Genomic DNA, 26,152 nt, shown 5'->3' on the forward strand with positions numbered 1-26,152 from the left:
CACGCCTTAATCAATCATATCCTTCCCCCATGAGAAGCATTTATTCCATCAACCCCTTGCTAGCGAGCACCCTCCAAGAAAACCTCCACTGCCATCACCCCTGTAGTACTAGACCCCAATTACACCCTCCCACCATTGCCACACCTAGAACCCTGCTAGCACCTCTCTCCCACACCCTAGGGAGCCCCCAGATCCACTATACCCTTAAACCACGCCCTCAGCCCTACCAGTCCGATATCTTCAAAGTGTCAGCCATGGCTCAGTTGGTAGCGCTCTCGCCGAGTCAGATGGTCATCTGAGTCAGAAGGTTGTGGGTTCAAGTCCCACTCCAGAGACTTGACCACAAAAATCAAGCTGACACTCCAGTGCAGTACTGAGGGAGTGCTGCACTGTCGGAGGCGCAGTCTTACGGGTGAGATGTTAAACCGAGGCCCCGTCTGCTCTTACTGGTGGGCGTAAAAAGATCCTATGGCACTATTTCGAAGAAGCACAGGGGGGGTTATCCCTGGTGTCCTGGTCAATATTTATCCCTCAATCAACATCACTAAGATAAATTTATCTGGTCATTGTCACATTGCTGTTTGTGGGAGCTTGCTGTGCGCAATTTGGCTGCCGCATTTCCTACATTACAACAGTGACTACACTCCAAAAAGTAATTAATTAGCTGTAAAGCGCTTTGGGACGTCGAGGTTGTGAAACGTGCTATATAAATGCAAGTCTTTTCTCTTTTCAGTGCTCCACCCCCCCCCCCACCCCAAATGTTTCTACATCCTGCAATCCCCTCCCTATCTCCCTATTCTCGTAGACCCTCTCACCGTCCAATACTCCCAAACCCCAGGTCCACCTTCCCAACCCACAAGACTGTACCTGCCCCCAAAACCACTATAGCCAACTCTAATTCTCTGCTTCCCAAATTGGGGCAAGTTTTGCTAAAATCAAAAATATTTTTACTATATAAAAATGAGGACAAAATGTATTATAGAAAATAAGGGCAGAATGCATGACTTTAAAATGGGCGACGGCAACAACAGCATTTCAAGGGATATCCAAATGAACAAAATTCAGAACCAAAGCTACATAATGCAATCTGGATAATAGGAGTGGAACTCAGGTTACAAGAGAGCAATTTTTATCCACTTTCAATGAAGTTCTTATTTAGTTCTTAATATAGTCAAGCAGAGCCAGCATGGTGTTATGAAAGGAACATCATGTTTAACAAATTTGCTGGAGTTCTTTGAGGATGTAACGAGCAGGGTGGATAAAGGGGAACCAGTAGATGTCGTGTATTTGGATTTCCAGAAGGCATTCGATAAGGTGCCACATAAAAGGTTACTGCACAAGATAAGAGCTCACGGGGTTGGGGGTAATATATTAGCATGGATAGAGGATTGGCTAACTAACAGAAAACAGAGAGTCGGAATAAATGGTCATTGTCAGGACGGCAAACTGTAACTAGTGGGGTGCCGCAGGGATCAGTGCCGGGGCCTCAACTATTTACAATCTATATTAATGACTTGGATGAAGGAACCGAGTGTAATGTAGCCAAATTTGCTGATGATACAAAGATAGGTGGGAAAGCAAGTTGTGTGGAGGACGCAAAGAATCTCCAAAGGGATATAGATAGGCTAAGTGAGTGGGCAGGAATCTGGCAGATGGAGTATAATGTGGGAAAATGAGGTAGGAATAATAAAAAAGCAAATTATTATTTAAATGGGGAGAGATTACAAAATGCTGAGGTACAGAGGGATCTGGGGATCCTTGTACATGAATCACAAAAAGTTAGTATGCAGGTACAGCAAGTAATTAGGAAGGCAAATGGAATGTTGGCCTTTATTGCAAAGGGAATGGAGTATAAAAGTAGGGAAGTCCTGTTACAACTGTACAGGGCACTGGTGAGACCACACCTGGAGTACTGCGTACAGTTTTGGTCTCCTTATTTAAGAAAGGATATACTTGCATTGGAGGCAGTTCAGAGAAGGTTCACAAGGTTGATTCCGGAGATGAAGGGGTTGAGCAGGTTGGGCCTATACTCATTGAAGTTTAGAAGAATGAGAGGGGATCTAATTGAAACATATAAGATTCTGAAGGGGCTTGACAGGGTAGATGCAGAGAGGATGTTTCCCCTCATGGTGGAATCTAGAACTAGGGGCCATAATTTCAGAATAAGGGGGCACCCATTTAAAATGGAAATGAGGAGGAATTTCTTCTCTCAGAGGGTCGTGAATCTTCGGAATTCTCTTCCCCAGTGAGCTGCGGAGGCTGGGTCATTGAATATATTTACGGTGGAGACAGACAGATTTTTGAAAGGTAAGGGAGTCGAGGGTTATGGGGAGCGGGCAGGGAAGTGGAGTTGAGGCCAAGATCAGATCAGCCATGATCTTATTGAATGGCGGAGCAGGCTCGAGGGGCCAAATGAACCACTACTGCTCCTATGCCTTATGTTCTTCTGTTCTGTGTTCCTTATGTAAAAACACAGTCTATTCCCCCTAATTCTGGTCACCAACGGTCAACTTTAAAAAAGTTATAGAAGAACCATGAAACTTTATAAACAAGGTTAAACTGGAGCATTTCAAGATATATTGGCATAGATCAGAGAAACAGGAGTATGAAAAATCAGAGTTTATTAAAAGGCTAGTCACTACAAATGTCAAACTCTACACAAATCCCCAGGTTAGTGGGGACATAAAATCTCAAGTCATTCAAGAGGCAGTTCGATGCTGTGGCTAGTCGATTCATTGGATAGCTCTACCAACGAGCCGGCACAGGCACGATGGGCTGAATGGCCACCTTCTGTGCTGCATCATTCTAATGACAAAGGTCACTATCCTCCTAACTACTTCTTTGCACAGAATATTTAAACAAGCAAAGTTCTCATGTTCACATTGTAAAATACTGACTTGCTTACAGTGTAAACAGTAAAAGCAGCTTGTGTGGTCCTGTGAAAAAGACAAGACTGCAACTCTATTCAGGATTGGTTTAGTTTCCCGAACTCAGCTGAATCCCTTTGACTTTTAAATTAACATTCCCCCCCATGGCGTCTTCAAATTAGCCGTACGCACTGTGGCAACTGTGCTGTGTGACTGTGCAACTCATTTGTTAGGCACTACCTTTCGCACAGTCCTATTGCATTACTAAAACAAAAGCAAAATACTGCGGATGCTGGAAATCTGAAATAAAGAGAGAAAATGCTGGAAATACTCAGCAGGCCAGGCAGCATCTGTGGAGAGAGAAACAGAGTTAACGTTTCAGGTCGAAACCCTTCGTTCTGACGAAGTGTCATCAACCTGAAACGTTAACTCTGTTTCTCTTTCCACAGATGCTGTCTGACCTGCTGAGTATTTCCAGCATTTTCTCTTTTTATTTCCTATTGCATTACTGTCATTTTTGAAGTCTGTAATAAAAATCAACTAAATGAGGCCAAGATCATACGGAAACAAAATTGGAAAAGGAGCTGTTATTGTCGGAGAAAGAGCTTTGGACACTGTGGTTTTGCAAACAAAAGTAATAGAAAATCTAATCCTCAAAACTAATTAGGTAATAGGTACAGGAAGCAGTGTACGGCATGCTCAAAGTATTCTACCTTCAGGAATTGTTCCTTCAGGTAACTATTCACATGCTACAAGCCCAGTTACATCTGTTCCCTGGTACATCTATTAAAGTAGACTTGTAGAGAGCTCCCCGATAGCCCGGTTGGTAAATACAGTGCCTTTTTGCAGAACTTAAAACTATACAGACCTGAAAAGTCCAGATTCAACCCCTGCATTCAATTACCTGATCTCAGCTAGGACTCAGTTCCCTGGGATTGAATACAGGGGGTGTGAAAAGATGGGGGAGTGGGAGGAAATCAGCCACAGATCTTGCGTCAGAACCATTATCTAGTAACCCTTGCTAGAAAGTGCTCTTATTTGAAAATCAGGTATGGACAGATTCAGGCTCAGCTGTGAAGCCCCGGAGTTGAATAGCTGACAGTAAGTGTCTAGGCTCACGGATATACTTGGGTGAGGTTTACCGGTGTGTGGCAACACCTGTGGAACCCAAGTCAGTGCCTTTGAGAAAGAGGAGAAAGCTGGGGCGGAGGGGGAGCAGTAGTAGCCAGATTTAAAATGAGTAAATAGCTGTCCAGCAACAACCTTGAAACTAAAGCACTTTCCCTCAAAGTTCACGATGGGCATTAGTCAGAGACACACGTTTAACCTGTTAAAACACCTTCAGTAGCTCTCTCTATAGTGTGATGCATGAGAACAGCTGGCACTAATCCTGAGGTTCCCATGGACATCTCTCCCATTAGTTGGACTTCATCCAACTAGCACTAACATTTTCTGGGGCTTCGCCCAATTTCTTTGCAAACTGAGTTCTAGTAACTAAGAGACTCCAACTGCTTAAAATACCTCATTTAAATTCTCAGAACGATTACCAAATGGTTTTGGAAAACAAATTGAACCTTACAGACTAGAGCATAACTGGCACACAAATGGATGAGACATCGATTACCAGATCTAGCTGGACCCCATCAAGCTCTACTGGGCCGCATGATCCCTGGCCAAAACAACTCACTGCTCTAGGATCATCCGGGATAACAAAAATAACCCCTCCCTGCTTTTTATTGCCACCATGAAGTATTTCCTAAAAAGCCCCTCTTCTCTGTCCCCTTGCCTCTAACAGGTTCGAAGAGCTGCTGGGCATCTTTGTCACCAAGATGGAGACCATCTAATTCAGTTGCCTTTGTTCCTTTCCATTGCCCATAACGTCATACATTCCTCCACCTCCCCCCCATAACCCTGAACCCCCATCTCTCTCCATTTTCTCTTCCATGTCCCCTCCAAGCTTACTTTGTTTTTTTTTCACAGAATTCACAGAATCACAACAGTGCAGATAGAGGCCATTTCGGCCCATCGAGCCTGCACCGACACATATCCCACCCGTTCCCCGTAACCCCTACACCAACACATATCCCACCCTATCCCCGCGTATTTAATCCCCCTAACGCTAAGGGTCAATTTATCATAGCCAATCAACCTAACCCGCACATCTTTGGACTGTGGGAGGAAACCGGAGCACCCGGAGAAAACCCACGCAAACACGGGGAGAATGTGCAAACTCCACACAGACAGTCACCTGAGGCCGGATTCGAACCCGGGTCCCTGGTGCTGTGAGGCAACAGTGCTAACCACTATGCCACCGTGCTGTTCTCGGCACTCACCTCCTGCTCCCTCAATTTCACCTGCACTAAACTGCTGAGCACCCAACTTCTCTTCTTGGCTCCCATACTATCTGGCACAGCAAAAAAGCACTATTCTCCTCCTTTTCAAAATTTACATCACCACAGCCCTCTCCAAAAGACCCCACCCTCGGCCCCTCTGTGCTTGCAAACTGCAGCCCCATTTCCAACCCTCCTTTCCTCTCAAAGCCTTGAATGTGTTATTGCCTCCCAGATCCATGCCCATTTGTCCCATAACACCCCATCTCCAAAACAGGTGCCCACTCCTCACACAGCACTAAAACGCTCTAACTAGTCATAAATGACATTCTCCATCTATGGCCCGGTAGATTATTTCTTCTTGATTGTTTGGTAGTCTTTGACAAGTTCAATCATATCGTCTACCTCTAATGCTTTCCCTCCATTGTCCAGTGCAGTGGGATGGCTCTCGCTTGGTTTCACCTCTCCCTATCCAATCGTAGCCAGGGTATCTCTAGCAATGGCTTCTTTTCCAACCCTTACACGATCACCTTGGCAGTCCTCAATGGATCCATCCTTGGCCCACTCCTCATCTACATGCTGCCTCTTGGCAACATCATCTGAAAACATGTTGTCACTTTCAATGTGATGACGACATCCAATTCAACCTCTCTACCATTTTTCTCAAGCGCTCCATCCGGTTTGTCCAACATTCAGTCTTGGGCAAGTGCAATTTCCTCCAGCTAATCACTGGGAAAACCAATGCCCTTCCATAAACTCCATACCCTCTCACCAACTCCATCCCCATCTCTGGCCACTGACTCAGGCTGTACCAGACGGTTTGCAATCTCAGCGTCCTGCCTGATCCTGAGCTGAGCTTTCGACCCCATGTCCTCTCCATCATAAAAACCATTTACTTCCACCTTGTTAACCGCCCGCCTCTGCCCTTAGGCCACTGAAACCTTCATCCATGCCTTTATCACTTCTAGACTTTACAACTCCAATGCTCTCCTGGCCAGTCTCTCCATCCCCTACCCTACATAAACTTGATAGGGTGGACCTCTCTGTCCTTGGCCTCCGATACTGTTCCAATGAAGCTCAACGTAAGTTGAGGAACAGCACCTCATCTTTCGATTAGGAACTTTACAACCCTCTTGACTCAACACTGAGTTCAACAATTTCAGATCATGGCCTCGGCCTTCATTTTTTCCCGACACAGCTGTTGATGATTCTGCTATTCCCATTTACCCCTCCTCAAACCCATCTTTTGTTTCTTTACTTGTCCCATTACCATCTCCTTTTGCCTCGCACCATCACCCCTTTTGTCATTCAATCTCTCCTGCTTTCCACCCTATCACAGACCTTCCCCATTCATTCTTTCCTCCCCTCCACATTTCCCTGCCTTTGCACTTGCTTAAAACCGGCTATATCTCTAACTTTTTCCAGTTCTGACGAAAGGTCATCGACCTGAAACGTTGACGCTGTTTCTCTCTCCGCAGATGCTGCCTGACCTACTGAGTACTTCCAGCATTTTCTCTTTTTATTTCAGATTTCCAGCATCCGCAGTATTTTGCTTTTGTATCAGGGTCTATGTGGTTTATAGAAATGTGTGTTTGTGCAATTCGGCCTCAGAGGGCCCAATTAGAACAGCAAGATGCCACTCACTTTAACGGATATATTGGAGGCAGTTAAACCTGACACTGTGACACTTTACGTACCGCACAAAATACAGATTTGATATACATTGACAAATCAAACATCTGTTATGTACAGTAAACCTGTCAAAATTAATGGATCCGAAGTGGTCTGAATTACCGCAACCAAGCCAAGAAACAAATCTGAAGTAAACAGAGGAAAGCCATCAGATTCATAACCAAACCCATCCACCTATTTGGTAAAGATAGATGTCACTTCCTCCTGTATTAAATCATTTTCATATACAGTAATTTACTGAAGAAAGGGTTTTTTAGAAATAAAAATGTAACATTACACACTTGCAAACACAAGCAACTTTTACTAAAGGCATGAAAAGGCAGTACAGTGGCACAGGAGGGTGAAGAAACCGCTGGGGGCAGAGGGAGATTAATCAGCCCACGACAGGCCAGTTTCGTGACCGAAATGTAAAAATTTGGATTGAATTGATGAACTCAAAACTAAATCTCATTAGTAATGTTTTAAACTAATCTCAAAAAAGCAAAGCAATGTCAAAATTCAAAAATATTATTTTGAAGTATTGAACATTTACAAAATGCTGGTTGAAAACTCTATTTTTTCAGCTCTAAGGTCAAGTACAGTAAAGGTGCATTTCTTTTTATACGTTTAATTCCTTTTCCTATTAGAAGTTAAAATAATAACCACCCCCAAAAATTGGTAACACGCTGTAAACTTTTTTTAAAAACCGAATCGTCTTTTGTTAGCTAAAGCAGTACTTCTCTTCTGGGAGTCAATGACCTCTGGAATAGTTTGCCAGAACGTGTGGTAAGGAATTACTACAGGCTGTCAAGAGAGCTGGATGTGTTTCTGCAAAGATATCTCGGGTTACAGAAAGTAGGCGTGACTGATTATCAGTTACTGCAAACTCTGAGCTTTCTTGGGGTTGGAGAATTTCCCAGAGTTTTTTCCCCCCTAAATTAGCCTACGGTTTTTATTGTCTTTCCCAGGACATTGTTTGACAGGGGAAGGGAGGGTGTGGGTGGGTTGATGGTGCAAGTAGCCAGCGCCATGCCTGGGTGAGGCAGCCTCGACAGAGCAGTTGGTCTTTTCTTGTCCTTTCTGTGGGCGTGTTCATCCCCGAAAATACCCACAACTGCTGGTGACTCGAGAATGTGCACAGAACGTTGCTGAATGCTGCGTTCTCTGAATGAAGGACGTTACATTTCTCATTAAGTGACTATATTAAACTTATGCAAACTGTGTGTTGCAGTTTTACATTATTTGGCTAAATTTTAAAACTTGCTTGTTGTGGAACTTTAAAACTCCATTCCCCTTAGGCTGAACCAGACTATTCGCAACCCTGGCGTCCTATTCAACCTGATCTGACCTGCCAACCCCATATTCTCTCTATCACAAAGACCACCTACTTTCCCGGCACCCCCGGAAAATGTTGTTCCTTCTATTCCGGCACTGTGCGTTGACTCTACCATTTGCGGCCGTGCCTTGCGACGCTCTGAGATTCCCTCCATAAACTGTAAACCCCTTCTTAAAACCCACAACTTTGACCAAGTTTTTGGTTACCCCTCCTAATATCTGATTCTTTGGCCAGTCTCCCATCCTCCATCATACGTAAACTTCAACTCATCCAAATGTTTTCTGCTTGTGTCCTATCCCGCATCAAGTCTCACTCACCCATCACCCCTGCCCTCGCTGATCGACACTGGCTCCTAGTCCCACAACACCTCAAATTTAAAATTCTCATCCTCGTGATTAAATTCTAACTCTAATCTCCTCCAGTGCTACATAGAAACATAGAAGATAGGAGCAAAAGTAGGCCATTCGGCCCCTCAAGCCTGTTCCGCCATTTAATGAGGTCATGGCTGATCATCCAAATTCAGTACCCGGTCCCTGCTTTCTCCCCATATCCCTTGATCCTCTTAGCCTTAAGAAATATATCTAACTCCTTCTTGAATATATTTAATAAGTTGGCCTCAACTGCCTTCTGTGGTAGAGAATTCCACAGGTTCACCACTCTCTGGGTGAAGAAATTCCTCCTCATCTCTGTCCTAAATGGCTTAACCCTTATCCTTAGACTGTGACCCCTGGTTCTGGACTCCCTGACCATCGGGAACATCCTTCCTGCATCTACAGCCCCTGAACTCTCCGCTCTTCTGACTCCGGCCTCTTGTGCTCCTCCCTTCATCCCACCACTAGTGGCCGTGCCTTCAGTTGCCTCGGCCCCACACTTGGGATTGTCTTCCTTACCCCCTCTGCCTCCTCCTTTAAAACCTTCCTTAAAAAACACCTCTTCCACGAAGCTTTTGATCACACCTCCTAATATATTATGCTTTGGCTCATCGTCAATTTTCTTCCCCTTGCGCCTCTGTGAAGCAGCTTGGCACATTTTTCTAGATTAAAGGTGCTATATAAATGCAAATTGTGGCTGTATATGAAATTGCATAATTACCATATGATGTTAATTGCCACATGCATTTTACAAAATAACGTCTTTTGTATAGAAGGCCAGTTAAACAGCATTCATCACCTTTTGTACGGTGTAACATGCAGTCAGGCTAATTTACAATGTTTTTAAACAAGCACTTCAGCAATGCTCCCAGGAAACCAGCACAATGCAATATTGCACCACCCCATCCTGAGAGCAGGATAATCGAAGAAAACAGCAGGAATGAGCATCTAGCAAGAAAACAATTGATCTCATCAGCTCTTCACTCACTGTAACGCTCTTTTAACCGCCTTTACCTTTTGTTTTGCTTGCTGTACTTGCTATTCAAATGTTCTTTTTCTTCCCCTTCTCCTCCTCCGCCCCCACCCCACCCCTCCACAAATAAACATATTTTCCTTAATTCACTCCGTCGGGTCATTTACATTCATGCAGGGAAGAGAAGCAGCCAAGGATTGCAGGGAAGCAGCCAAGAGGACAGAAACACAAGTGGCAACACATATATTATAATAATAACTAACAGTAGAAAGTAATTAGCCCTTCAAGTGCTGTTTCCCAGGCAAGGAGCCCTGCACAAACTTTCTGCACAGATGGCTATGCAAATGAGATGGCAGAATTAAAGTTCTGTTCAAGGATTACACTAGGAACACTCCTCACTGCATCCAAATCCACTGTAGCTTTGTGTGAATCACACAGAATCCCCACAGTGCAGATAGAGGCCACTTCGGCCCATCGAGCCTGCACCGACACATATCCCACCCTATCCCCGTAACCCCACGCATTTAATCCCCTAACACTAAGGGTCAATTTATCATAGCCAAATCAACCTAACCCGCACATCTTTGGAAGAGGGCACAGAAATAGTGGCATTGCTATACAACTCAAACCACACACAAAGTTTGCACCATTAAAATTACCCCAACTTAAAAAGCATTTTTTTATATTGTAACCTAGAGATATAAAAAGACTTGCATTTATATAGTGCCTTTCACAACCTCAGGACATCCCAAAGCGCTTTACAATAAATTAAGTACTTTTGAAGTGTAGTCACTGTTGTAATGTAGGAAACGTGGCGGCCAATTTGCGCACAGCAAGCTTCCACAAACAGCAATGTGATAATGACCAGACAATCTGGTGTTGATTGAGGGATAAATATTGGCTAGGACACCGGGGAGAACATCCCTGCTCTTCTTCGAAATAGTGCCATGGGATCTTTTATGTCCGCCTGAGAGAGCAGACGGGGCCTCGGTTTAATGTCTCATCAGAAAGACGATAGATTAAGAACCATCAACAGTTCAAAAACACAGCTTGCAACTCATATTATACCAACAACAACAACTTGTATTATTTATATAGCGCCTTTAACGTAGTAAAACATCCCAAGGCACTTCACAGGAGTATTTTAAGACAAAAAATTTGACACCGATCCACATAAGGATAAATTAGGGCAGGTGACCAAAAGCTTGGTCAAAGAGGTAGGTTTTAAGAAGCGTCTTAAAGGAAGAAAGAGAGGTAGCGAGGCAGAGAGGTTTAGGCAGGGAATTCCAGAGCTTAGGGCCTAGGCAGCTGAAGGCACGACAACCAAAGGATCAGCAATTATAATCAGGGATGCTCAAGAGGGCAGAATTACAGGAGCGGAGATATCGCGGGGGGGTTGTGGGGCTGAAGGAGATTACAGAGGTAGGAAGGGGCGAGGCATGGAGGGGTTTGATAACAAAGATGAGAATTGTGAAATCGAGGCACTGCTTAACCGGGAGCCAATGTAGGTCAGCGAGCACAGGGGTGATGGGTGAATGGGACTTGGTGCGAGTTAGGACACGGGCAGCCGAGTTTTGGATGACCTCAAGTTTACGTAGGGTGGAATGTGGGAGGCCAGCCAGGAGTGCGTTGGAATAGTCCAGTCTAGAGGTAACAAAGGCATGGATGAGGGTTTCAGCAGCGGATGAGCTGAGGCAAGGGCGGAGACGGGTGATGTTACGGAGGTGGAAGTAGGCGGTCTTTGTTATGCTGCAGATATGTGGTCGGAAGCTCATTTCAGGGTCAAATATGACACCAAGGCTACGAAGTGTGGTTCAGCCTCAGACAGATGTTAGGGAGAGGGATGGAGTCAGTGGCTAGGGAACGGAGTTTGTGGCGGGGACTGAAAACAATGGCTTCGGTTTTCCCAATATTTAATTGGAGAAAATTTTTGCTCATCCAGAATTGTATGTCGGACAAGCAGTCTGACAATTTAGAGACCGTGGAGGGGTCGAGAGAAGAGGTGGTGAGGTAGAGCTGGGTGTCGTCAGCGTACATGTGGAAACTGACGCTGTGTTTTCGGATGATGTCGCCAAGGGCCAACAGGTAGATGAGAAATGGGAAGGGGCCAAGGATAGATCCTTGGGGGACACCAGAGGTAACGATGCGGGAGCGGGAAGAGAAGCCATTGCAGGTGATTCTCTGGCTACGATTAGATGGATAAGAATGGAACCAGGTGAGTGCCGTCCCACCCAGCTGGACGACGGTGAAGAGGCGTTGGAGGAGGATGGAGTGGTCAACTGTGTCAAAGGCTGCAGACAAGTCAAGAAGGACGAGGGATAGTTTACCTTTGTCACAGTCACAAAGGATGCCATTTGTGACTTTGATGAGCCGTTTCAGTATTGTGGCAAGGGCAGAAACCTGATTGGAGGGATTCAAACATGGAACTGCGGGAAAGATGGGCACAGATTTGGGAGGGAACAACACGTTCAAATACTTTGGAGAGGAAAGGGAGGTTGGAGATGGGGCGGTAGTTTGCAAAGACAGAGGGAGCAAGGTTTTTTTGAGAGGGGTGATGATAGCAGATTTGAGGGAGATTGGGACAGTACCTGAGGAGAGAGAACCGTTAACAATATCAGCTAACATGGGAGCCAAAAGGAAGTTGGGTGGTCAGCAGTTTGGTGGAAATAGGGTCGAGGGAGCAGGAGGTGGGTTTCATTGACAAGACGAGCGCAGAGGTGTCATGAGGGGAGATTGGAGAGAAACTGGAGAAAGATGTGAGTTCAGGGCTAGGGCGGGGGGAACCCTGGAGGAAGTTTGGCCCGGTGGGCTTGGGGAAGGAAGGGAAGTGGCAGCTGAACGGATGGTCTCAATCTTTGTGGTCCAGCCAGATATAAACACAGTATTTAAATATCTATGTATTTCTTAAAATATGTTATGTACTTGATAAATGATCAGTAATTGATAGGTAAAATAAATAAATTCAATTAATTGGAAATGTTTTAATTATGGTATGCAATTTACCGAAAATCTCAAAAACAACTTTCACCCTTTACAACTATTAATTGAACCAATTCAATGAGGCAATCTATCCCTATTCCAGGATACAGAAGTTAAATCTGATACTGCATTTTAGTCGATTTACTGAATATTTATATAATCTTCTAAACACCAATAATGTGTATTAATGGTGTACTACAGAATGACATCTTACATTTTTAATGAAGAAAACAATTAAAAACAGAAAATGCTGAACATACTCAGCACATTTATCTGCATCTTGGAAAAGGCAAATTAATGCTTCAGACTGTGATTCTTTTGTCAAAACTGCACTTCCCATTTTTGTTCTGTGCTTTGGGGCTAACATCAGTAAATTAAAGTTATTCAATAGTCTCTACGGGAAGTTAAACCAAATTTGTGTATTCCTGTGTATTAGGATCAGATCAGCCATGATCTTATTGAATGGCGGAGCAGGCTCGAGGGGCCGATTGGCCTACTCCTGCTCCTATTTCTTATGTTCTTATGTAACTATATAGTCAAAAAAAAGTCAGTAAAATTTCCAGCTTCACAATTCACAAAAGTCTGTATCTCATTTTTTTTTTTAAATTGCATCCAGCACACGTAACATTCGAGATGTCACTTTATTACAGTCAAGACAATTGTCACTGAGCTGTGCCAGTACAAAGCAATGCAGACTGCCCAAACCAGACATTCAAGTATGTATTACTGTACCTTAGAATTAAAGAAAGCCCTGCAGAAGAAGAGTTTTAAATTTAAAAAAAAGTAGCACTTCATTGTACAGTTCTGTTTTTGTTGCCTCAGTGTCTGTCCCTAAAGTTGGCAGAGCACCCCTGGCAGTCAGGAACACTGCTGCCTGACCTAAAAACAATTACGTAAAAGTGCTTGGACGGTGAACTCTCCGTCAGTTGATTTTCTCAGTTCCAACAACAGAAAGATTTCACCCCTATTATTTTTTTAATACAAATTTCAATTGTTCAAAGCCGGCACCATAATACAAAAAATTACAAAGGCGAAAATCTGAAATATGAACAGAAAATGTTGGAAATACTCAGCATGTCAGGCAGCACCTGTGGAGCGAGAAACAGAGTTAATGTTTCAGGTCAGTGACCTTGAAATGTTAATTCTCTTTCTCTCTCCACAGATGCTGCCTGACATGCTGAGTATTTCCAGCATTTTCTGTTTATATTTTAAAACAAAAGTTTCCAACAGCTTATGCTTATGGCTAATGCCCATTGCTTGGGCTTGGAAGAAGTCTTAAGAAGACACTGTGCGGTCAGCAGCAAAGCCAAGGCGTTCGCTGCTGGCCCTGGAGTATGTCCGCACAAGGTTCTCTCAATCCGTGTGTCGGGAACTTCGGGTTTTCCAACCTTGAATTTAATTCAATGGAGTTTAATGGGAATCCCCTTGTTCGAACTGCTGTGACATCAAGAGGCTGTCTAAGTAGCCAATCAAAAGGCAGAATTCTCAGACAGCAAACAAGGAAGTGAGTCAGCCCTTAAAATTCTAACTTTTTAAAATAGTTAAGAGAGCAAATGAAAGATTGGGGTTCGCACACGGGGAAAAGGCAAACCTAAAATAAAGATGCACAAACTTAAAAATATTTTAAAACATTTTTGAAAAGTTTCTTAAAATGTTTTAATTTTTATTAAAATGGACAAATTTCACATTGCACAAAATTAAAATTAGTTTCTCCAGGCCCTTAACATTTGTTTAGCAGTCAATATGCTGTTAAAACCCCAGTTACATCTATTCCCTTTGGGTCTAACTTTTAGGGAGGAGTTGAACAGTGGACTTACTGCAGAAGAGTCAAAGTTTTCGTCTGTTTCAATGATTTACGAGATTTCGTTGACTGCCGATTCCGTGGGTTGGGGGCATTGCGCAGCCCGTTTCAGAGCTGTCATTGACAGATCGCAACTTTGGGATTTCTACACGTGCTTGTGCATGCACCAAATCCTGAAGTTCAGGATTTCCGCATGTGCAAAATTCAGAACTTGCGGTCTGTCAACATACGCGTCGACAGGCCACCCGCATGGAACAAGAAAGAGCAATTGCTGGCGCAGAGTTGGGCTATTTGTCCACCGACTGGCCAGCAGTTGCGTGCGGAAATGTTACGGTTGATGCAAACAGGCCTGTCAGCGTAAGGGGATACCTCAGGCATGACTGAAACATTTGTATCTCGGAAATCATACACATACACTGTATCAAATGAGTTTCTGCAAATATTGGCTCGGATTAGAGTTTTAATGTCAAAAATTAATTTTTTAGTGAGATTGGTGGAATGAAGCTAATTAGGAATTAAATTCCAATTCTGTGAAATGTAATTAGATCAGATTTCAGGATTACATTACATCTCATTACGGGATTCCTTTCGGAAATGATTAAAATTGAATTCTGTTTTGTGATTGGAGGACGAGACCCACGTGATCCCAGATACGCTCTGCACCGCCTGCGTCCCTGGGGTCCGTGGACCATTATGCTGCCCCCCGCCTCGCAGCATCAGACCACAAGTTTTCACAGCCTCGCTGCCATCAGGTCGGTGCATATTCCTTTCGCAGGTCGGAGGCATACTCCAGAGGTACGCCTCCGACCGCAATTTTTGGCCCAATATAACAACCCTTTGCATGAGAAAAATTCAATCTCCTCTCTATGATTTTGAGTACCAGGTTTATGCTCCCTTGTTACCAAATCATCGACCAATGGAAAAAATTGTAACTCTTTTACATATATTTAAAAATGTACTATTCAAAGAAATGCTTCCATGGCGCTAGGTCAATACAAATACACAGGATTCCATTTTCTGATTAAAAAATTATATATATTCTGAAAAATACAATTATGGTCTATTTGAGTTTGCCTGTCTTAGTGAAGCAACTCATCCCAAAATGTGTAGACAGAAAAGAAACCGGATTGATGTGAGGAAGGAGAAGAGTTTATAATTACTTCATCAGAAGTTCTCATTACTGCTATAATTGTAACAGAGCTTTGATACTCAAGCTTTGATATTCGGCAGTGCATCATTACCAGTCTAATACATTATCTCCTTTGGTGAATCCACACGCAAGTAGATTAAATGCAAACGTAGGAACTGGAAAGAATAGAGCAATTTCTAAAATCTAAGCTTATACATAGCCATACCACTGTAGGCCTTTTAATGACTATGAAAACATAGAGGAGGTATTACATAGTATTTACAGCACAAAAGCAGGCCCTACGGCCCATACACCACGATGTTTATGCTTCACACGAGCCTCCTCCCCACCCTCTTCATCGAACCCCATCAACATATCCTTCTATTCCTTTCTCCCTCATGTGTTCATCTAGCTTCCCCTTAAATGCTATGTCAGTTGCCTCAACTACACCTTGTGGTAGCACACGCCACATTCTAACCACTCTCTGGGTAAAGAAGTTTCGTCTGAATTCCATGTCAGATTTATTAGTGACTATCTTATATTTATGGCCCCTTGTCCTGGTCTCCCCCACAAGTGGAAACATCTTCTCTCTGTCTAACCTAGCAAAGCTTTTCATGATCTTAAAGACCACCATCAGTTCACCCCTCAAACTTGGCCCCAGCCTGTTCAATCTCAGCAGTTCATTTGTGCCTTGCTGAAGGTAATGCCTGCACTGATTTTACTTTTAAAATCCTAAGTATTCTGCAGCAAAGAACTGTGAAATGAATGCAATCATTTACAGAGCATTCTTATTAAATAAGTGGTGAAAAAACATTATGCACTCACTTGTTGAAAGCTGACTTTTTTTTTAAGTGCCACAACAGCACCTGGCAATACTAATGCTTATGGCTAATTTATCGGCCTTGGAAGAAGTCCGAGAAGACACGGCCAACGTGAAGGAAAGTACCTCTTAAGTGTTATTCTATCATAGAAATGTCAGCACAGGAAAAGATCCCCACCCAAAAAAAATTAATAATTTTATTATGTCATTTGTAATTTACAAACACCCATAAAGTACAGATTAAGAGGCCAGCAGGCCATAAAAACTAATGGCTCCCATCACAGCATCCAATGGTCTCCTGAATAATTCCAGTATTTTTACCACGCCAGGTTGAAGGACTCAATACACAATAGTAATGCAAACATATCAAATGTTAATGCAAAAGCAAAATACTGCAAATGCTGGAGATCTGAAATAAAAACAGAAAATACTGGAAATACTCAGGTCAGGCAGTTTCTGTGGAGAGAGAGAAACATAACATTTCAGGTCATTAACCTTCTGACGAAAGGTCAATGACCTGAAACGTTGGGCCGTATTTTGCATAGGAGCCGCGCAAGTTCCGGTTTTAGGCATGCGAAGTGCATGCGCTAAAACACGGAACTTGCGATGGCAAGAATCTTCGCATTCCCAGGAGATGGGCCTCTGCGGGTGGAGAGTTGCACTATTTGCCCAACTCCGCCCGCTGAATGCCTGTGAAATTCTTACGCCTGGTAAGGCCTGCTGTTACCAGCATAAGAGTTTTAAAAAAATAGAAAAATAAAATGTTATCACTCATTTATACATTAAAAACCCTGTCCAATATTTTTAGCCCTGTTAAAACATATACTTTTTTTTCAAAAAATTAAATTTTCGTTTGACATATTTAATTAAATGGCATTTTAATTAATTTTAAATATATAATTTTTAAATTTTATTTCATGTGTTTGTGTATTATTTAAGTGATCCCCATTCATACTTATGAATAAGTATGAATGGGGATTCCCTTTTATCGGTTGGGCTGGTCGGTCCACGGGATCCTGGGGTGCTTGCGAACCACATGCACCCCTGGGATACGTGGGCCTCTGCCCATGCGTACCCGGAGAGGCCCAGGATCACACGCCTCCATACCTCCCAGGCAAATGCGTAGATTTTGTACAGGTCGGAAGCCTCCGATCGCAAATTTTGGGCCATTAACTCTGTTCCTCTCTCCACAGATACTGCCTGAGCTGCTGAGTATTTCCAGCATTTTCTGTTTTATATTAAATGTTAATCCCACCACAATATAATACAAAGACAGGTTTCAAACCCAATCTTCCCCTTAGAAACAAAACAATAGTAATAAGACAATTGGGCGGGGGCACTCGCTCCTTTTCCCCCCCCCCTTAAATTAGTCTCATACACAAGAAATTGTAAGGATAAGGCGGGCAATTTTAAAGAATGTCAAAATCAAGTTTAAATACACAAGACATAAGCTTAGCTTCATCTATTTGTTAATGACAGATAGGTTTGACGTGTTCCAACCAAGTCAAGTGAAACCTAGGTTCTTCCTGTAGTACATGAACAAATCCAGGTACAGAAGAATCAACTAAAACAGTTCCATTCGGCACACATTACAGATTTAACATAATTAGTGTTGACTTTTATTTTTTTTTAAATTACACATAGCTCTCTCTAATTTGAGAGTCCACAAATACAAGCCATACTGCCCGGGCCTTTATACCTTGGGCATTTAATTATTAGACATGAACCACAAGGAGGGCAGAGAGGGGGTTTAAAAAAAACTTTCACACAGTTAATAAAATCTAGACAAGGCGCGTCTTAAAAAAAATGCAAGTTTCCCCAAGAAAAGCCTCGCCATTTTGCACCCCCCCCCCTTAACTTTTGTTGGGTTTATTTGCTGCCAATTTCTCCAGGGGAATGCACACAAGATATGACAGAACTGCAAATGGTCACTAACTGCTGGACAACAAAACTAGAAGGGAGAGAGAAATAACATCACCACCACACAAAACACAATTCTCAGTAAAAGTTCACAACAGTGGCGGGTCGGTAAAATAGTTGTTTTCACCAAAGTGAGTGAGAGTGTGTCTATAAAGGCCTCAACAGGCAATGCAGCATCTTTTTTCCCCCCCTCCCTCAGCAGCACCCAGCCCTTTGATTATTTTCTATGGAGACTCTTTTCTTTCTTTCTTTCTCTCTAGTTTGTAGACGCGGCCATTTTTTAAATGATAGTTAAAAGCCAGCCATCGCTCACTGACTGAAATCTGCAGAGAAGGAGAGCAGGCTCTGCTTCGAGAGTGTAAAAAGGAAGAGAGGGCGGGAGGGAGAGGGGGGATTTATTTTCTTTCTTTCTTCTGCTTACCGTTGATGGCGGTGGTTTTTAAAAAAAAACACCACACACATTCTAGCTAAGATATATATATATCATTCCGCCCGGCCTCGCAACCTCCTCCTTTGACTAGAGAGAGACAGACTGGCACTGACACACACATAGAGAGAGAGAGAGAGAGAGAGGACAATATCCGGGGACTACATCCAGCCATCTCCCTCCCCAACAACAACAGCCCTCCCGCACCGACCTCATCACCGCACAGCGGCCGGGCCCAGCGCGGGCGCCCGCCGTGCTAATGTATTTTCAAAATAAAAATTGGAATTTACCTGCCGTCTCGGAGTTTTTTAACGCTGTTTTAGGAGGTCGGCCGCGCGGCATTATTCTTGTTTCCCTGTGTTCCCCCCCCCTTTTCCCCCCTCTTTTTTTTTGGTTATATTTTTTTTGTGTGTGTGTGCGGAATCCGCGGCGGAGAATCATTGAGGGCACGCACGGCGCGGCGCGGCGGGGGGAGGAGAGAGAGAGAGGAGACAAAATGGCGGCCGCTGCAGCCTGACAGACACACACGCAGTGCGAGCGAGGTGAACACCGCGTATTATATCTGCACAACTGACGGTATGTTATTTTTCTTTTTTTTTTAAATATCATCTACCGCCCAATTGCGCGGTGTGTTGTCAAAATATACCAATAGGTCCACCGCCCCCCCCCCCCCCCCCCCGGCAGAGAATTTTCTTTAGTACCATAGCAAAATGCTGCAGATGTTGGAAATCCAAAAATAACAACGGAAAACGCTGGAAAAACTCAGCAACATCCGTGGAGAGAGAAACAGAGTCAACGTTTCGGGTCCAAACCCCTTTGTCAAGACCCATTTTCTTTCTCTCGTTGAAGAGGGGGAGGGGGGGGCAAAATGGCGGCCGAGGCCTATGGAGGTCCCAACGCAAACAACTTATATACATATAGGTTATGGTACATCATATATTTTTTTTATGCATTCGTCAGTTATATTAATATGTTGCCCCCCAGCCGAGAATGCGTTTTTTTTTTCTCTTGGCTGTCGGCCGTACCTCAGTGCCTAGCGCACTCTTGCCTTAGAAACATCTGACAAAGGGTCCCAGACCTGAAACGTTAACTCTTTCTCTCTCCACGGATGCTGCCTGGCCTGCTGAGTATTTCCAGCATTTTCTGTTGTTATTTCAGATTTCTAGCATCCGCAGTATTTTGCTATTAAGATAGGAGTAGGCCATTCGGCCCCTCGAGCCTGCTCCGCCATTCAATGAGATCATGTGTCCGAAGGTTTGTGGGTTGAAGTCCAACTCCAGAGGCCCGAGCACAATAATCTAGACTGACGCACCCAGTGAGTGCAGTGCTGAGGGAGTGCTGCATGGTCGGAGGTGCCGTTTTTCGGTTGAGGCCTTAAACCGAGCCCCCGGGTGGACATAAAAGATCCCGTGGCACTATTTTGAAGAGGAGTGGGGGGAGTTATCCACGGTGTCCTGGCCAATATTATCCTGCCATCAACATCACTAAAACAGATTATCAGGTCATTATCATGCTGTTTGTGGGAGCTTGCTGTGTGCAAATTGGCTGTTGCGTTTCCTACATTACAACAGTGACTACACTTGGGGGCAAAAAAGAACTTCATTGGCTGTAAAGCGCTTTGGGACGTCTGGTGGTCGTGAAAGGCAAGTCTTTCTCATTGTGAGGGTACGGGGGGGGGGCAAAATGACGGCCAGCCAATGGAGGTGTACACCGTGCGAGCGGGGTAAGCACAGCGCATCTATCTAATTATCATAGATCGATATAGTGGGTTGTAACATATTTACATCTACTGTTGACGTTAATACATGTGCATTATCAAAAAAATGTATTTGGGGTAATGCAGTTGGAGAACTAACAATTTCCAAAATTTCAACACCTGAAGGAAACCTATATTGAATGGCTGGGCCAGCAGGAGTGTTGAGCAAAGAAACATGAGCTATACAAAAAACCCAAAGAGAAAATAATGATGTATTGATTTGAGAGTGACCCAAATAATTTTTTTTATAGCTGTTCCATTGTTAAAAATGAAGTTTAATGATTAACAGTAGTTTATATTGTAAGTTAACAAAGTAAAAATTTAGTTGATGTCATGCAGTGCATTATTACTGTTCTTGCTGATAAGTCACTTGCATCTAATTATCCAGGTTTGTATATAGAAATGCATAATGAATTGATGTTCTGTATAGTAGGAGTGAAAATACGCTAAATCTTACATATTCTTGATTTCAACCAGATCATCACTGGGACGCAGTGAACATGGACTAGACATTGTTCCATGGGTTGGAAATACAAATCAGGGAGAATCACACTGGACCACACCTGATGGAAGGATGTTCTTGCCATGGAGGGAGTGCAGCGAAGATTCACCAGACTGATACCTGGGATGGCAGGAATGACGTATGAAGAGAGATTGGGTCGATTAGGATTATATTCGCTAGAGTTTAGAAGAATGCGAGGGGATCTCATTGAAACTCATAAAATTCTAACAGGACTAGACAGACTAGATGCAGGAAGGATGCTCCCGATGGCGGGGGAGTCCAGAACCAGGGGTCACAGTCTAAGGATACGGGGTAAGCCATTTAGGACAGAGATGAGGAGGAATTTCTTCACTCAGAGAGTGGTGAACCTGTGGAATTTTCTACCACAGAAGGCAGTTGAGGCCAAATTATTAAATATATTCAAGAAGGAGTTAGATATATTTCTTAAGGCTAAAGGGATATGGGGAGAAAGCAGGGACAGGGTACTGAATTTGGATGATCAGCCATGATCTCATTAAATGGCGGAACAGGCTCGAGGGGCCGAATGGCCTACTCCTGCTCCTATCTTCTATGTCTCTCTGCTCCAAGCCATAATTATAGGGTGGCATTGCTATGTTTATTTTTCTCCCCTGGTTTCACCAAGGCATACACCATCTCCATCCAAAACTGCAGGCAGATAACCTACCCTCAGCTAATACAATTCTACAACTACAAAGTATTTACAGCACAGAAACAGGCCATTTGGCCCAACAGGCCCATGCTGGTGTTTATGCTCCACACGAGCCTCCTCCCACCCCTCTTCATCTAACCCCATTAGCATATCCTTCTATTCCTTTCTCCCTCAAATACTTATCTAACTTGAATGCATTTTGAAACTGTACTTCCGCTTCCCGAGTAGAAATCGTTTATGTAAATTGTGAACAACAGTGGTCCCAGCAGCGATTCTTGTGGAACACCACATCCCATCTTCCGCCAGTCTAAGTAACTACCTTTAACCCCTACTCTCTGTTTTCTGTCCCGCAGCCAGCCTGCTATCCATGCTGCCACCCGACTCCACGTGTTCAGACCCTAGTCATGCGGCATCTTATCAAAGGCTTTTTGGAAATCCAAATATATTACGTCTACTGCATTACCCTCATCTACCCTTTCTATTACTACTTCAAAGAATTCAATAAGGTTGGTCAAGTATGGCCTTCCCTTTTGGAATCCGTGCTGAGTACTCTTTACCATATTTTAATTTTCTAAATGTTTTTCTATTACATCTTTGATTAAGGATTCCATTATCTTTCCTATCACTGACATTAAGCTATAATTCCCTGGGCTTGTTCTATCTCCCTTTTTAATATATAATATAATATAGGAATCATGTTGGCTATCTGCCAGACCTCTGGCATTATTCAATTTTCTAGTGAGCTTCCTCCATATATATGTAATAGTGCCTCTGTTATTTCTTCCCTAACTTGCTTTGATATGCACGGATGCAATCCATCCGGACCAGGGGTTTTATCCTCAATTAGTTTATCAATTATCTCCCCCTTTTTTTTATCTTAAATGTCTTTATATCCTTTTTGATCTCTCCTAATGTCATGTCCACCATGTTAGTTTCCCTGGTAAACATCGAGACAGAGTAATTTAATATTTCTGCCATTTTGCTGTCATTACCTGTGAGTTTATCGTGTGTATCCCTTAGTCGCCCTATTTCTATCCTGATTTTTCTTTATGTATCTGTAGAATACTTTACTGTTTCGTTTTATCGTCCTTGATAATTTAATGTCGTAGTTTCTCGTTGCTTTCCTAATTTTTTGACTTTCCAAACCTTTTCGTATTCCCTTTTGCCATCTTTGTTGTTTATTTACAGTAAACTCTTGTTTAAACGGCACTTAATCATCTGGAATTCTTTAATAACCGGCAAAATAGATAACCGGTAATCTTGCCGAATCCATCCAGCACTCATTTTTCCGAGTCAGAGTTTCCCGCGGTGGCCGAGTTAGTCAGTGGTTTTTATTTTTTTTTGTTAAAAATCGCCTACCCCTCTGTTAGCCAGAATTTTTCATCATCCGGCACCATCCTGGTCCCGTAGGTGCCGGATACGAAAGAGTTTACTTGATGTATGCCATTTTCTTTAGTTTCAATTTGGTCCTTATTTCTTTATTCATCCATGGTATGCCATTACTGGCTGTTTTTAGTGGAATATATCTCTCCTGGATACTCTTGATCATGGTTTTAAATGTTTTGCACTGCAGTTTTATTTCTTTGTCAGTAAATTTTTCCAGTTTTTTTCCCCCCTAGTTCCATTCTCATCCCCTTAAAATTAGCTTTTTTTCCAATCTATTACTTTGGTCTTTGTCTTGCTTGTTACTAAATAATTACTAAAAGTCTTAAAAAAGTAAAATCCTGCTTAGGCAATTCTTCCCTGTGGTCAAAGATTTAGCCTGCATGTGACATCTTTTTGTAATAGTATGTATGAAATGTAACTTTATTTTATTTGGACAATGCATTTATTGCCCTGAGACGGTAAACGATAACACAGAATTGCATTTATATAGCGCCTTTCACAACCTCAGGATGTCCCAAAGTGCTTTACAGATAATTAAGTACAGGTAGACTACCCTCTATCCGGACTTCCGAAAACCGAAACCCTCTAAAAACCGAAGGTTTTTTCGTTCAGCGTAAGTCGTGCGTACGAACGAAAAAACCTTCGGTTTTTAGAGGGTTCCGGTTTCGGAAGTTCGGATAAAGGGTAAGTTATGCACACGACCCCCCGCCGACCCCGACAACCGCCAGCCCCGACAACCGCCGACCCCCCCGACAACCGCCGACCCCGACAACCACCGGCCCCAACAACCGCCGACCCCCCCGCGGGCCCCGACAACCGCCAGCCCCGACAACCGCCGACCCCCCCCCGCGGACCCTGCCGACCCCCCCCCCGCCGGCCCCGACCCCGCCAGCCCCGACAACCGCCGACCCCGACAACCGCCGGCCCCGACAACCGCCGGCCCCGACTGACTTACGCTGAGCGTCAGCGTAAGTTGTGCGCACGACCCCCCGCCGACCCTCCCCCCCCCCCCCCCCCCCCGCCGACCCACCTTCCGAAATCCGAAATTCTCCTTTATCCGAAACTCGGCTGGTCCCGAGGTTTTCGGATAAAGGATAGTCTACCTGTACTTTTGAAGTGTAGTCACTGTTGTAATGGAAGAAACACGGCAGCCAATTTTCACACAGCAAGGCCCCACAATGTAATAATAACCAGATAATCTGTTTTAGTGCTGTTGGTGGAGGGATAAGTATTGGCTTGGACACCGGGAAGAACTCCCCTGCTCTTCGAAATAGTGCCTTGGGATCTTTTACATGCACCTGAGAGGGCAGCTGGGGTCTTGGTTCAACCTCTCATCCGAAAGACAGTTCCTAACTAGTGTTCAGAACCAACGTTGGTCTACTACGTGCATATTGATGGGATGAGGTCAACACAGCACAAGTATAATAGTTGATTTTCCAGCGCATTGTGCCATCTCAAAATTTCCACTTTCACTCTCCTGGTCCTGCTCATTGCTGCACAATACTTCCCTTCTTATTCTTAGTTATTTACATGAGAGCACATTTTTTTTTTAGGGTACATTTTGTGGAAAGAGGTTTAAGTGTGAAGGGTTACGTGAGAGGTTAGTTGGTGAGGGTTATGGATATCTGGAAAATTACTGGGCACCAATACGCAGACTTCCCTTATCTGGGTACAGGGCGGCATACTTATCTCTGCCTTCATGAGACTCATTGTTTTTGTTTGGTATCAGTTTGCAATGTGAATAACTGCAAACTAGATCATCTGCTTCTAATGCTATCTTCCTGTGCAAGCTGTCTTGACGACCTTTGCTTGAACTGTGGCTTTGCTAAATAGATCAGGTTTTTTTGGAGGGGGTGTTGACCTGCACATTTGCCCAAATTAGTCAAGAGTGGCGAAACAAGAAGGGATGTGCTATGTGAGGATATATGAAGATGAGGTTTGTTGAAGTTTAGCTTGCTGTACCTGGAGCAGAGGCAAGAAGTGGAGGGCTGGGTTATCCCACTGAGCGGTTTGCTTGTAGATGCATAGATGTATATATTGTGTGCCTGCTTATTGTAATTAATTGAAATAAAGAAAATCAACTTGATACCAGAGTCCGGATCTGAAGATTTTTTAAGATACCAGGACAATATCGTACAGAGCATGCTTGTGATTTCCTGACAGAGGTGAGGCTTTCTGCCAGTATTTGTAAAATCGGCCTTTAGGTGGTAAATCTATATAACTTGCTTGATGTGTGTTTGGAATCCATTGGAATCCCACTGTGGTTTCTATAGTAAATTCCAAGTTGATGCATAACCTTTGTGTGTTCTAGCTATGTCTGTTTGCCAATGTTATTTACTAGACAACTGCTATATTGGCTTGCAATAATGTTTGTTTATGATCACCACATTTTATAGTTCTCAGGCATTTCTTTCTCTCGTACTAACAAAGTGACAATATTCACACCATGACGCAAATCTAATTTTCTCCCCTAGTAAGGTGCCAATAGTGTTGGCAGTATTTCACTGGATCAATACACAGATGTAATTTTTAGCAAACTGTTGATGAAGGAGATGCTAATGATACACAGGTCTAATTTTAATCTGCTAGCAGATCTGTCTTTTACACTAGACGGAAGTCTGTAAAATGGCAAAATAATCATAATCATAATCAACTTTATTGTCATTGTTAGTGCACAGGTGCAGTACAACGAAATGTAGGCTTGCGGCTCCCGAGAGTGTACATTTAGATTAAGACATTTAAACATTCAACATTCATTTGGCTTGTAATACATTAACATAAACATAATAAAGTGCATTGGCAGATGTGCAGGCTTTAGAGTTTATTTGTGGAGTTCAGTAGGATGACAGCCCTGGGAAAGAAGCTGTTCCTAAATCTGGTCGTTCGGGTGCGAATGCATCTGTAGCGTCTCCCAGATGGCAGGAGGGCAAACAGACTGTGGCTGGGGTGGGTAGGGTCTTTGATGATGGTCCGTGACCTCCGTAAACAGCGTTTCTGGTATATGTGCTCTATGGTCGGTAGCCGGGTGCCGGTAATGCGTTGGGCAGTTTTGACTACCCGCTGCAGGGCTTTCCGGTCATAGTAGCTACAGCTGCCATACCATACTGTGATACAGTTCGTCAGGATGCTCTCTATTGTGCAGCGGTAAAAGTTAGAGAGGATCGGGGTGACAGGTTACATCCCTTCAGCCTCCTTAGGAAATATAGGCGCTGCT

General features: G+C 43.5%; 1 protein-coding gene and 1 long non-coding RNA gene across 7 annotated transcripts in view; one reads left to right on the forward strand and one right to left on the reverse strand.

The window, feature by feature from the left end:
- The window catches only part of LOC147115252 (zinc finger protein 236), a 186,535-nt gene extending 167,470 nt beyond the window's left edge, over positions 1–19,065 (reverse strand). For all 6 annotated transcript variants that reach the window (XM_085993641.1, XM_085993640.1, XM_085993642.1 and 3 more), the window contains exon 1: positions 18,915–19,065. In XM_085993641.1, coding sequence (XP_085849767.1) covers positions 18,915–19,065 — 151 coding nt within the window. The remainder of the gene's footprint in view (positions 1–18,914) is intronic.
- A 36-nt stretch (positions 19,066–19,101) lies between these two features.
- On the forward strand, positions 19,102–25,024 carry LOC147115253 (uncharacterized). Its single transcript, XR_015079096.1, has 2 exons — positions 19,102–19,200; positions 20,858–25,024. It is a non-coding gene; the product is annotated as an uncharacterized LOC147115253 (long non-coding RNA).
- Positions 25,025–26,152: the final 1,128 nt, after the last annotated feature.

The sequence above is a fragment of the Somniosus microcephalus genome, chromosome 7 (genome assembly GCF_052327205.1).
Source record: "Somniosus microcephalus isolate GS21.2 chromosome 7, FLI_Smic_1.0, whole genome shotgun sequence".
Lineage (NCBI taxonomy): Eukaryota > Metazoa > Chordata > Chondrichthyes > Squaliformes > Somniosidae > Somniosus > Somniosus microcephalus.